The following is a 13,644-nucleotide window of genomic DNA, read 5'->3' on the forward strand; positions in this document are numbered from 1 at the left end:
TGCAGGGATTAGGAAGATGCGTGATCGAAAACAGAGAAAGTGGATGTTTAACAGTTTGCAAATGGGGGATCGTAAAACGATCCGGACAGAGATTTTAGGATGTGTGCAATTTGTTTTTGAAAAGCAACTACGAACGCTCACTTCTTTCGTTTAATGCAACCACAAATTAGTGTGAAAAACGCGTAAATGCATAATTATTGTCCGTAAACAATGCGGTATTCTACACTTCCTTCATCGTTCGATATTAAGACATACGAAACTTTCTTCATTGTGGATACTCTTCTTCATTTTCTGCAATCCCACATCTCCCAATTAGTTCTTCAATGCAACTCGGGTATGAATCACTTATCCGTGAGGAAAAATACTCCTCAAGTGCCGCTGAAAACCTTGTTGCCCATGGGATGACCTGATATAGATAGCTATTAATATAGATTTTTCGTTGAAGATATGAGATATTTTATTAAGGATATAGGGTACACATATAGATTTTTTATTGCCGTATTCAGTTAATTTAGTCAGCTTTTTCTGTAGTTGTGCTTTGATATTATTCGTATACCATATAAGAAATGGAATGCTTTACGTTTAGGTCGTGTAGAGTCAAATCAAGTATAATACTCGCGATTAGTGGTGGTCATCTTTTGCATTTTGTCCGTGAGAACTCCGCTACGCGGCGTAGTTTGAACATCAAATCTTGGTCTAAACGGTTTGTTCACAAAGATGTGCATTAAAGGAAGCATACCACGAATCTGAGGTGGTGCGGCTTTTAAGTGGAGGATTCGTATACGGGATAGTATAGTATATATTATGGAGAGAGAGAGAGGGGGGGGGGGGGTGATTCCGTCCATTTTTTCCTAAATGCCGTAAAAAACGGCCCGGAAGATAAGGGGCGTGCACAAGACTGGCGCGCTCCAATCGAACTCCTTGTGGAGAATAGTGCGCCAAAACGCCCGAAGCCGTATCTTCCGGGCCGTTTTTTTTACGGCAATTAGGAAGAAATGGATGGAATCACCACCTCTCCATAATCTGCTATCCCGTATACGAATACTCCACCTGAAATCTGCACCACCTCAGATTCGTGGAGTGATGCCTTTAATGTAACAGAAGCGAATTAGAAAATTTTGAAAACGCATTTTGCCCACCTGCTTACAGGTGTACTGGTGCAGAACTAGTGCATAATCTACAACGTGCTTATGGTTCGGAAGAATTTTTCGGTGGACAGAACAGGCATCATTGACAAGATTTTGGTCATTCCTGGATTCATTCATTCACCCTGATATTTTGCGCAAAAAATCATTAATTAGATTCACTAAAATCCTTCATGACCTGTTTCAGTGGGAAGGTGTTCTGATAAAGAAATAAAAATGTGGAGTACAAACATTTCACTGATGTTTTTGAAATTACTTGTCCTCGAAGTAGACCTAGATGACTCAGATCGAGACATAGAATTGGGCAAAGCAGCCCCCAATGGCATTTTTTTGTAGTGAAAAAATGTCAGTAGTGAAATCAGAATCGGTTATAAGACATTTATTTATCCGTCACCAAAGAACGCTCAAAAACGCAAGGAGTTGGCGGCTTCCGACCTTTCTTGGATAATTTCCTAGCAACGGATTTATTATCGAATGGCAGAATTAAGGTGGTTAATATAATTGTCTTCAAGCGAAGTTGTTACGTGTGTTTACGAGCACTCAACATCAAGGAGTGGTCAGTGGAAGTACGTAGATAGTTGAAATTGCCAGAGAAAAAAGGATATAAGTAGCCGGATATAGTAGCAGAAGTAGCCGTAAACTGTCTAAATGCTTTCCCGGTATGATATGTCACTTACTCCGTATTTCTAAGTATCTTCCTCCCAAATACACATGTACAGGGAGCGGGACGGGACGCAACACATCAATCGCAGCGCAATCTTTTCCTCCGCTACGCGTACATTTTCATACCCTATCGTTCCTCAATTGGATGTGTTCACTCGATTAAAAATATTCTGCACGGACTATAGAACCACGTTAGAATCGAGCCTTTTCCTGTGTTAGCTACCGTCTTGACTAGTGGGGGGGGGGGGGGGGGTGTAGAGCAGTCCGTAAGAGGTTCGATTGGGCTATGACTGTGCTACGATTGTGGTCGATGGTCCGAAACGTAGCTGAAAGCTAAGCTAATTTTTCATCTCTCCGAGGTCAATAAATTCGTACTAAAATTGTCCGTGAAGGTGAAAGCACTGACGGCTAGCTCCCCCAAGTCATTGTTCACGCATTCATAAACCTCAGACGATTCTGAAATGAAGACGAACGCGTAGGCGCATCTCTATACGGATTCATAGTTTTAAATATTGCACAATTATGTATGTACTATGTACAGGTATTATATTTACATGATTTCCTGTTAGGAAAACAAAAATGGGAATATCTGGTAGGAAAACGTCTCGCAGGCTTTCACATAATTGAGAAGAGAAGAAGAGGAGAAGAGAATGATTGTTCTGTTAATATTTGCAACCTATTTCTCGTTAATTTCTTCGCATCCGTGCATTGCGCGCGTCCGTTCTGATATGCCCAGGATTGCAAAAGGCGGATATTTAATAAGAAGAAGCAACCAGTACCAGCTATGACCTACGTGATTTTTATGGTGTTGAGACGGGAAAATGGTCTTTTCCCCGTTATCCTCCAAGCATCTGTCCCACGTTTGATGTTATCTGTTTGTTTTTAGGTGAACTGGTACTAAAACTGAATCTATTCGTACCACTTCTTTCTTTTCCACATTCTTTTCTTATTCATCTTTTGTGAATAAATGAAACGGTGCGTTTCTAATATATTTATAGTGCACTTACATTTTTTGGTTATTTTTAACGTATGCACTTGGGAAACAACAACGTGCATTTGTAGCATATTTAAGGGACTTAAAGATTTAGCCACATATCAACCTGGCTTGGAAAATAATGACAGCAACTAGGTATTCTTGCTAAGAATATCTACATTCTTAAGATTTCAAAGGTGTTTCTCGCACCTATGCAAAGCGTAATTTTTACTATCCCTAATTTGCCGGAAATTCTCCAATTTCTCGCAACGTATTATTTTCTAACTTTAAAAACAGAGGGGAGTGACTGTTTTATGGCTTCTAAGGTTTTATTTCTGGCAGACCGCATGCAGTTATGAATATTTGTTAGCAATATGAACTGGGTAATTTTGAACTGATTTTTTTTTTTGAATTTTGGAACGTTCTAGCAGAACATGTATTAGATATATTAAAGAGCGGTGTTTAAAATGTTTCCATGTTGGATAGAAAGAATCACTAGGAGAAATGATCACAAAACATTGCTCAGATAGCGATCACAGGTGATTATCTGAACAACAATTTGTCCAAAACAGGACAAAAACAACAATCATATTTTCTATTCAAGAATAACCTTTGGTAAAGGAAAATGACTTATGTAATGAGGACTATATAACTAAGGATGGGAAATGGGAAGAAAACCCGTCAATTTCTCGTCGTGTTGTCGAACGTCGTCAGCGGCAGGACGACGGAATGGGACAGTGCTCGAGCATATTTCAATATTTTATTTACCATGTTACCATATTTTGCTAACATCCTCATGAGAATACCGGGAGTTTGGAAATAATAATAACTCACTTCAAATGAGCTTGTACTGTTTGAAGAAACAAAATTACAGTAAAATTACAATAAAATGAATTCGTGGATCAGTTGCTTTGGAATTTAAAGGCATTTGCATGTAAAGGAAAGGATATCTGGTTTTCTGCATGCAAAATCCATGTTTCAAGAACTCCGTATCTTGTGCATTGAAGGCCAGGCCACAAACATTACAATACTTTTCTCTTCTTTCCTTCTATCTGAACACTTCTGGTTTAGATAGAAATATGTAAATTCAATAGCTATTTCTAAAGCTAACATTGCTTTTGAGACTACCCTATGAAAACTACAGGAAATCGTTCCCATGACAAGAAATTTATTCTTGTTTCTGCATAATAATGCACCTCAAAGGTAATTGCTGTCATCAAATAATAATGACAAACTTGGTGTTGACGAATTCCGTTGCATTTTGTTGATCTGTCACCCTTTTGTTCCTTTTTCTTATTCTTTAGGGCACGAGACAATCCGACTCTGCATGAGTCATCATTTTCGTCATGTTCATTGTCTATTCATGAAATCGCAGTGTAGCGAAGTTCGTTTCGTTCATCTCTCACTGCAGGCACAACGGGTTGAATCCGAACGGAGCGGATCAATCGCTGCTATCACCTAATGCTAACGAACGCACTACTCCTCTTAACGACGGTTGGTTGGCTCATTCGTTTTGTATTGTTTTTTTTAGGATAACTCAATGTTTGCATTCCTTTCCAGAAAATAAATTATCATGAATAATCGAGAGGCTCTTCTTTTTTATCGGAAACATAAGGGTTTCCGATAAAATTTAAATCACTTCGATTTTGGTATTAGCTGCTGCCTTCAAATATACGAAAAATCCCATGCGTCTCCAGCTTGTTTGCTTATGGGCACAGAAGATAAATCCTGATTTTTTCACTTTTAATGAAAAAAATCCGCTTTACTAGGGTAACATCCTCTCTCATGGAGGATCGTGATGTGACTATTTTGTACAACGAAAATATTGAGATAAAAATGCTTAACAAATTGACATCGGAAACCAGTAGCTAATTCTTTCCCTCGGAACTTGACCGAACACATTTTCGGCTAAAAAAATGCTTTTTCAGCACAGGGCTCAAAATGAAATCAGCGCATGTTTTGTAGCTCAGAGACCTTGACTCTGAAAAAACGTTTATTCGGTTATGACTAACCTAGCTATTCTAAGGATAGCACCGAAGCGCTTTGTCAGATTTTAAGGACATCCATATAAGATGAAACATAAAATTTTTGTCTCCCGCTTTCCGTTGCACATCCGTGCGACCGCTCGACGCGCTACCCACTCTAGCGAATCGTGCTAATCGCGCCAGCCAAAATGCGAAAAAAAAATGGAGCGAACTCGGCGATATCAGCGACATTGGAGAAGCGCTGCCTTCAGTGGAGCTCTCTTATACTCCCTCAGCGAATCCAGCAGTTCAAAAACGGATTCTTTTCGAAATCAAACATTTTCGACATGTGCAAAGATACATCGTTCCACTTTTACGGTGAAACTCAAACACAGTGGAACTGGGGGGAATTTTATTGTATTTATTATTTTAAACGAACGTTCTAGCTATTTATGTTAACTGTTCTAATTTTCACAAATTGTCGGCAAAGAAACTCACATTTTGAAATCCGATCAAAAATTAGTGTAGGAACTTCCATCCCTGTACAACTCCAGAATGTGCGAGTGCAGCAGTCGTTGATACTCCAGATACTCTAGATACTCTACAACAATGGTGATGTTGAGAGAAGTCCTCTATCAGCTCTGAAAGTTAAAAAAAAACGAATCGCAAGCGCGGCCGCGCGGCGACTACGAAAAATCATTGACATCGTTGTCAAGAGGCCCGTCTTCATGAAGAAGTACGTACGGATAGTACCTGGAAAAGTAACGGGGAGGTAGACCATATCTCACAGTGACATTCTGAGAAACGACAAAAACACCTAATGGCGCATAGCACCATTGCAATTTTTACATTCCTAAAAGCATATCCGAGTGTGTGCAAGCGAAAATTAAAATAAGAGTTCAGATTTAATCTTAACGCAAAAAGTAAAAAATTCTGTACTTCCCCTTATTAGCAATTTGCTGCAGATTTTCTACGCCTCCGCACTCTCCCTCGAAGGTTGCAATGTCACGGAGTCATGCTGGTTTCATCCGCCAAAATGTGAAGAGAACGACCGATCCAAATGCATTTCTGGAGTGCGGTGGTCGATGGAACCCGATGGCCTCAAGATACAGGTGAGTTGAAAAAAATGAATTTGGATGATTTCTTGTATGATAAGTTTAACGTTGAATTTTTACTTGCAATATAAAATCGGAACACTGTACGCGATGTAGCTAGCAGTAGCTCAGTAAATAGCCGGAACCGTTTTCTTTGATTCGACAACGCCATGGGCAAACATTGAGATAGGATTTGAGTAATAGATCAGTAAATATCGGAATTAGTTTCATTTTGCAGTTACAAACGTACGTAAATGACCTGGATCTCACTCGCCCAGTTTATGCCGCCCTCGGTTTCAGCTACAATCAGAGAATGGTTATCTGTTTTTCTGTTCTGTTCAAGAATTGTTAGTAAAGATGAGAAGAAATTTTGAAGGATGATGATACTGTCGTCGAGTGTGTGCAGCCGCTGCATGGACCAGGAAAAGTGCAAGTCTCTTTCAATGACGAAACCTCCAATAATGTTCTGCCACAGGTAATCCGTTGCAATGTTGCGGACTCTAAAATACGTTCCAGTCAAAATGCGCTGCCTCCTTGTATTCTCGTAGTGCGTTTCCCAACTGTTCTCTGGAATCGAACTGGAAAAGGATTTTTCCGTGCATTTTTAAATACACGGCACCAAATAACACCACCTTTGCACATGTGCAGGCTCCATTAGCAGAATATACTGGTTTTGCTTGGCTAAGGTGCGGGGGTAACCTCATTGCTTATCCTCCGCTTGCTCGCAGACGGTGCGTGTTAGAGATGAAGTGTTATAACGCGCCTCGTAGGAAAAAAATGCACAAAAAGCCGTTCTCCACGCTGTTTAAGGGAAGGATTGTAGGGATTTGTGCGTAGTCCCATTCTCATGATCTACACCCTTAACCTTATCTCTTCTTGGAAAGATCCTAAGCGTAGTGTGTTTCAAAACTTCTTCTTCATGTTCATAACCACCTGCACCATACGTCTAAAGGTCTTGTCCTGGATTTACAGAAGTGTTCAGACATGAAGAAAGATTCATCTGTTGAATCCTTTACCAGAAACCGTCCTGAAATCCAACTTGAAAGAGCAGATAAAGTGTTCTCATCTCAGTAGTAATCTAGGCTTCCTCAGTTCTTCTCGAAGGCGGCAGTTCGGCACTGGAAGATGGACTGCTGACGTGCAACATGAAATTCATGCTGGACAACGTTCCGCTTGTTTCCAACGAGACTCAATTCATGGTTGAAAACCTTCCTCAATCCGTTTTTTTTTCTGCTACAAAACAAAATTGTTTAGATTCACGATCTCGAATCACAACCATATTTCCTTTTGTTTGCCCGTGGCAGTGCTGATCCATGGAGTTAGTTTGTTTTTCGTTTTTTTTTTCTCAGAGAGAAGAATTAGAGCAGTACTGTTTTAAGCTCTCGAGAAAGACATCCACTCTGTTAATGATAATCCTCAGTTTCCATGGATGTCTCAGGAAATGGTAAGCTGTATAGGCTTGGGCATTTTGCGAAAGAAAAAAAACAACAACTATGGAACGGTTTGCAGGTTTTGTTCTGCCGTGAGAACTGCACTTCAAACAATTTTTATAACTTAGATGATGGGATACAATCGAAAGTTGAACGATTCTGGAGGTATCGTGTAGCTGTTCTTCATGGTGAGAGATCTTCTAATTTCTATTGGGAACATGTGCATACAGTACCTCTGACAAGTAGACGCTGAGTGTAAAGGACTTGTATAAAACGCAAAACAAAAAACAACAGAGAATTTTCATTTACCGCTGCCTTTACGGATCGAAGAAAAACCCCACTTTTGATCTACTAGTTTACTATAACCTCTATGACTTTTTTTTCGGTTTGGACTCCAAGAAAAGTGCATCAGGAACAAGTGTGTGGAGAAGTATTCAACAATTGCCAATTGTTCGACTACAGTTAGTTCTCCACCGAACGAACGAGAACGGTTCAAATCTGATTCGGTCACAAATCCTTGAATACTTCTCCACATATGTAAAATATTTCCGACACCTCATTGAATAACGATGTCCAGTCCCTGCAATCCTTAAAGGCATCACCCCACGAATGTGGGGCAGCGCGGATTTCAGGTGGAGAGTTCCTGTACAGGGTTGTAGATTATGGAGAGGAGGGTGATTCCGTCCATTTCTTCTTAATTCCCGTAAAGAACAGCCCGAAAGATGCGGCGCGTACACAAGGCTGGCGCGCTCCAACCGAACTCGTTGTAGAAAATAGCGCGCCGGGACGCTCGACGTCGTATCTTCCGGGCCGTTTTTAAGGCAATTAGGAAGAAATAGATGGAATCCCCTTCTTTCCATAATCTACAGCTCCGTATAGGCATAAGTCACCTGAATACCGCACCACCCCAGATTCGTGGGGTGATGCCTTCAATTAACTAAGTGTGTTTTCGCTGAGCATGAATCCGATTTCATTTTATGTCATGAAATGAAGCCTCAGCGTTCTAACTTATGCCTAAGAATCCAGCAAGCAACATGTGAGCAACATTCAGAAGAAAAATGTCGATTTCTTGAAAACAAGAACTTATCAACGGCTAGGTCCACAAAAATGTTTCTAATTGCATCGACAAGTCGATAAAACTTCCATTTTCCAGTTTTGTCTACAACAAAAAAGACGCGTTTTTCTCTCCATTTAAGCGTTCACACACTGCTGACACAAAAATACTTGCAAAATGTTTCTTTTTAAACTTCTCGAATACAATATTGTTATTTATTTGTTGAAAGATGTTTGCAGGAGTCGCGCTCATTTTTGCTTGGTGGGTGCTTGGTTCATCGGCCATTCTCATCGCTAGATATTTCAAACCGTTGTTTCCGCGGAAAAGGTTGCTTGGAACTGCCGTTTGGTTTCAGGTATGTTCTCGATGGACTTTTGTGCGCTATTAAGAGTTGTATAGGAACGTTTTAGTGATTTCAATATTTATATTTTTATTATTTTATTAAAAATTTTTTTTTTTTTTTTTTTTTTTTTTTTTTTTTTTTTTTATATTATTTTTTTTGAATAAATTTATGGAACTGTTGTTGTATGCAACGGTACTAGGTAACTCCGACACGGAGAACAACTTAACTATTTTTTTCTAGCTCCATCGCGACCTCTTTGTAGTTTCGCTTGTCCTGCAAATCCTCGCCGTTGTTTTCATTTTCTGGCAAGCAAGTTGGGTGTGGTATCAATGCTCCTATCAGTGTACGCCGAAGGTGAGTACTACCAATTTGCTGGGGACTAGATGCAATATAAAAGATAAGTTTTACACGGCTTTTGGAAAGAAACAATTAACGTTGATTTTTTCGATGCATTCTATTTAAATCTACAAAGAACGTGATTCAGGATTTTTCGAAGAAAATGCACGCCATCACAGGCATTATAGCAACGATACTGGCTGCGCTACAGCCTTTCATCGGTTTTGCTCGCCCTTCACCGAATTCCGAATACCGTTACATCTTCAACTGGACTCACTGGTTAGTCGGCATGATCGCTTGGAGTTTTGCCAGTGAGTTTCTTCAGATGAGTCTGTAAAATTCCTTTATGAGTTGAAAGATAATTATTATAGAAAGTTCTGGTGTTGAATCCTTCTGTAAAAAGATTTAAAGGCATCACCCCACGAATCTGAGGTGGTGCTGATTTCAAGTGGAGTATTCGTATACGGGATGGGAGACTACGGAGAGGAGGTGATTCCGTCCATTTCTTCCTAATTGCCGTAAAAAACGGCCGGAAGATACGGCTTCATTCGTTTTGGCGCACAATTTTGTACAAAAGGTTCGATTGGAGCGCGCCAGTCTTGTGCGGCGCCGCATCTTCCGGGCCGTTTTTTACGGCAATTAGGAAGAAATGGACGGAATAACCCCCCTCTCCGTAGTCTCCCATCCCGTATACGAATACTCCACCTGAAATCTGCACCACCTCAGATTCGTGGGGTGATGCCTTTAATGACGTAATGGTCTGAAACAGCAACGAAACACTGAAGAACCCATAAAAATTCGGGAGTTGAACATTTGAGCACCTGGTGGCCTCAGTTTGTCTTACGAGACAACTTTTTACACTCGCACAAATGATGTGATCTGCCTTAGATGGTTCTAGTTCATGAATTGCAGTTTGCGGTAAGAATTGTAGCGTTGGATAAAGTGAATTTCCTAATGCTTCCGTCGCCTCTACTCTTTAATTTCTCAACAGGAACTCCCCGTATAGTCTCACTCTTGAAAACTGCATCCAGAACCCCACAAATAAGTGGAGAGATCCCAACGTCAGAACTTTTAGCGACCGTCTTGTCTTTAAAGGATGTCAGGCGCCGAGGTTTCTATTTCGTAGGTGCAACAATGGTTCTTGCGCTTCCGATGGGTAAAACGGGATTGAACGCCGTCTACGGATATGTACCAAACTACGTGATGGGTGGATACATTCTATTCTTTATTGGATGCAATATTGTAATGGAAATGCTTGCCACAAACAACGATGTTCGAATGGAAAAATTAGGTATCTACGCCATAATGTCGAATTTTATAGATTTTAGCCAATTTTCTAGTAAGATTGTAGTTGTTTCAGTCTCGGAAATTAAGCCGCACCAATTTATTGTAGGCCCGTCGGGGATGGCTCTTTCCCATTTGAATGGGCCGGCGGTGGAATCACCACTAGCACCGCCGACTGTGAGTTTTGCACTGCACCGTTTCCTACCAATGCTTCTAACTCACTACGCAAGTTCCAGTACGTATAGCACGTACTCATCACCCAATCACTTCGTAGTTACAGCACATTTAATTGTTCTCGAGTCTCTTCAAAACACCATTTTTTCCTTCTGATAGTTGTAAGTTTAAAGTTAGAGACAGTTAGGACTCGTTAATGGATTACTGTTTCCGAAAAAAGTAATTCGAAAGGGCTTAAGCCAAAAATGGGCATTTCGTGAGTTAGAAGTTTTTTAAGATAGAATTTCAATATCAAAGAACATATTTTTTTTCTGGGGAATCTGCACTTTTACATCGCGTTTCGATTGAATCCTAGGATAGGAAGCAGAATATATGTAGGGAATGTTCGAAGGATGACTTTTCTCAAGTGATGTTTTTCTCTTTTTACAGAAGACTTTTCTTGATTTTGTGGTAGACCAGGTGATTACTAATCAATTTAAGTTCCAAAGTTAGCAGTTAGAGGAGTCAAAAATACAGATATTTACGAGAGTGAAGAGTATAGTGATTTATGAGAGTGATCATGTATTTCCCTGAGATCGAGTGACAGGAAGAACTTAGATCTATCAATGAATTTCTCTGTTTCTATCTTGCTTCCTGAACCTGCACCTCTTTTTAATACGTAGAATAAGTAGGCAATAGGTAGTTACAAAGTCCTCTCAACAAACACGAAAATTTCAGCGAGCCAACGCGCGGCTCCTAATCTTTTTCCTGCACCTGATCGTCGCGCTGGGGGTCGCCATCACGATTACGGTAATGCTCGTGAAGATCCTTCTCTCACATTCGCCTTGATCAACTGTATACGATTCTGATTCGATTCTTCTGCTTATTCTGCCGTGCGATTGCTCATTATCAGCGGATACAGTAAAGTCGACCTCACCTCGCTTGGTGGCGAAAAGAAAAGAGTTTCGCACTTCCTCTTGTACGTATTGTTGACGTCTACCGCATTACATGACATAAATATTTATATTGAGTATAAATATCGTCTCATGATTTTCTTACATACTTCTCTTGAAGTAGCTTAGAACCAATATGTTTTACTGCTCAGAGATTCTGTTTATGTGATGAACACTCGAAGTCCTGAACAACCGATGCGGCTGGTTTAGTTTAAATGTTCTGGCGCTCATCTGTGCCTAAATTTCTGCATCCTCTCATGTCATGCTTCACTTTTCTTTACATTGTGTGCTACAGGTAACAGCTCAACATGGCTGCACCGCGGAATAAAATTTTCCAATCATCTTCACCTTTGATGAGGACTTCTTAATTGAAAGATCACTCTATACGTTTACATCTATGCGACTCTATTTTAAAAAGTTGCGATGCCCGTCATAACTTATGGTTATCAACAGCACACAGCTTTTTTTTTGCAATGGCTCCAAAAAACGTCTCACTTAAACGACGCAGAGCGTCCGTTGCAAAATTGAGCACTTTTGCCTAACATTTCTATGACAACCTCACTGGTCTAATGGCGCGATTCCGCCGGACTGACTGGCTCTCTGGAGCTTGAGCGCTTGCTTTGACACGGTCGCGCGGCGTAAGCGAATGTTGTCAGGAGGATCTTTGAAAGCAACAAACTTCCATATATAAAGAGCAAAGAAAGCGGTATGCAGCTACAGTATGTGGGTATGGGTGTTGCTGATACAAATGTCAGCGGATTGACCAAATACTCCGAGCAAACATTTTGGGGCAGGAACAGGCCGATTTCAGCGTGAAAGTACCGATCCGTCCATCAACCAATCAGTCTGTTCAATTTATTGTACGCGTTTTTGCTCTGTACGAACTGTAAGGTGACCGCCTAGGATCCAACCATTCTGCATAGGAGGACGATTTTTAGACTCACTGGTTTTCACGCGCTTCCTGCGCATGCACAGATTGATTTTCTACTTCTCTTTCGTATTTTTTAAGTTTCTACTCAAAGGCAGCATAACAGGAATCTGACGTGGTGAGGGAATCTACGACAAAAGCTAGAGATGGGGTTGTAGATTGTGGGATCACGGATGGTTCCGTTCACCTCTCCCTAATCGTCCTAAAAAAGCAGCGTGGGAACCACTTTGGTTATTGAAAAGTACGTTAGAACGCTCCTCTACGTATACGTTCTGGTCCCTTCAGCATTCATAGGTTTCACTTCGGGCAGTCGAGAAGGACTCACTGGGTTTCTACCGCTGGCCAAGTGGATGCGAGGTGTGCAGCTGAAATCGTGAAAAACTAAGCGTTTCAGATCGCTTTTTTTACTACGATGAAGGAGAGATGAGCGGAACCACCTCTAATCCCGCAATCTACGACCCCGTGCAGAGTATGTCAATCGGAAGTCCATACCACGTCAGATTCGTGGGGTGATGCCTTTCAGATCATGCCTTGGTCCAGTGTGGGAATTTGTATGTGCCTACTGTATGACTTCATAGCCGGGGCGAAAGCTGCAGAATCTATCAATCGAGGACCAGCGCCTTTCGTGATTAAAAAGGAGGCCTTAGTTGAACTGGTCGGGGACGACCATAAAAACCTTGTGCTCTTCTTGTAGCAGAGCACTTCGAGTGTGATGAATCGGCAGTGCGCAGCTGTTGCTCTACGAACTTGGCTACACAAGAAAATTCGATCAATGGGTTCCTCACCTATTTACGCCTGCCAACAGAATGCGACGTTTCAACGTCTGTTTAATTTTTTTTAAGAAAAAAGTTGCGCAATTAGGCTGAGAAGTCTTACCTCATCCACCATATAGTCCCGACATTGACGACTCCAACTGACTATCATCTTTTTTGTTCTGTTTTGTTTTGTTATGTAACTTTTTGTCGGTCAAGTAGTACCACTCCTCAAATAGTGTCAAGAGTGACCTGTCCTTCTTCTTTGACTCCAAAAACCCCGAATTCTATAAGCGTAGGATTCTTTAATTAGTTGTAGATGGGAAATGTTATTGAGTCATTTGGTGAGTATACTGTTTGATTTCCTTGATAAAAGTGAAAAAGGATGAAGTCACCGGCGTCTATATCCGCTTGGGATGCGCCAACGCGTTTTACTGCAACTCGTAATCGTTGAGGTTTTGGAACGCGTGTTTGCCTGTGCAACGACTTACAGGGGCCAGCCGATGATCAAGTCAGTGTTTTTAACCTCTCAGACAAGTCTGATACCAGTTTATCGATCCCCGAGGGATCGA

At 40.9% G+C, this 13,644-nt stretch overlaps 1 protein-coding gene across 2 annotated transcripts; it reads left to right on the forward strand.

The window, feature by feature from the left end:
• Nucleotides 1-4,242: 4,242 nt before the first annotated feature.
• Nucleotides 4,243-11,288, forward strand: RB195_019604 (uncharacterized protein; the record flags this gene model as incomplete). Of its 2 annotated transcripts, none has more annotated exons than XM_064187531.1 (14): nucleotides 4,243-4,275; nucleotides 5,711-5,857; nucleotides 6,078-6,155; nucleotides 6,216-6,314; nucleotides 6,922-7,038; nucleotides 7,094-7,157; nucleotides 7,219-7,283; nucleotides 7,349-7,457; nucleotides 8,563-8,678; nucleotides 8,907-9,020; nucleotides 9,151-9,313; nucleotides 10,129-10,293; nucleotides 10,363-10,463; nucleotides 11,178-11,288. In XM_064187531.1, the coding sequence occupies 14 exons, from the start codon at nucleotides 4,243-4,245 to the stop codon at nucleotides 11,286-11,288; spliced, it is 1,482 nt and encodes a 493-aa protein (XP_064043412.1). The 2 variants fall into 2 exon arrangements, with proteins under 2 accessions (XP_064043412.1, XP_064043413.1); XM_064187532.1 differs by having other exon boundaries at nucleotides 10,396-10,463.
• Between the last annotated feature and the right edge of the window lie 2,356 nt (nucleotides 11,289-13,644).

The sequence above is a fragment of the Necator americanus genome, chromosome II, assembly GCF_031761385.1.
Source record: "Necator americanus strain Aroian chromosome II, whole genome shotgun sequence".
Classification (NCBI taxonomy): domain Eukaryota; kingdom Metazoa; phylum Nematoda; class Chromadorea; order Rhabditida; family Ancylostomatidae; genus Necator; species Necator americanus.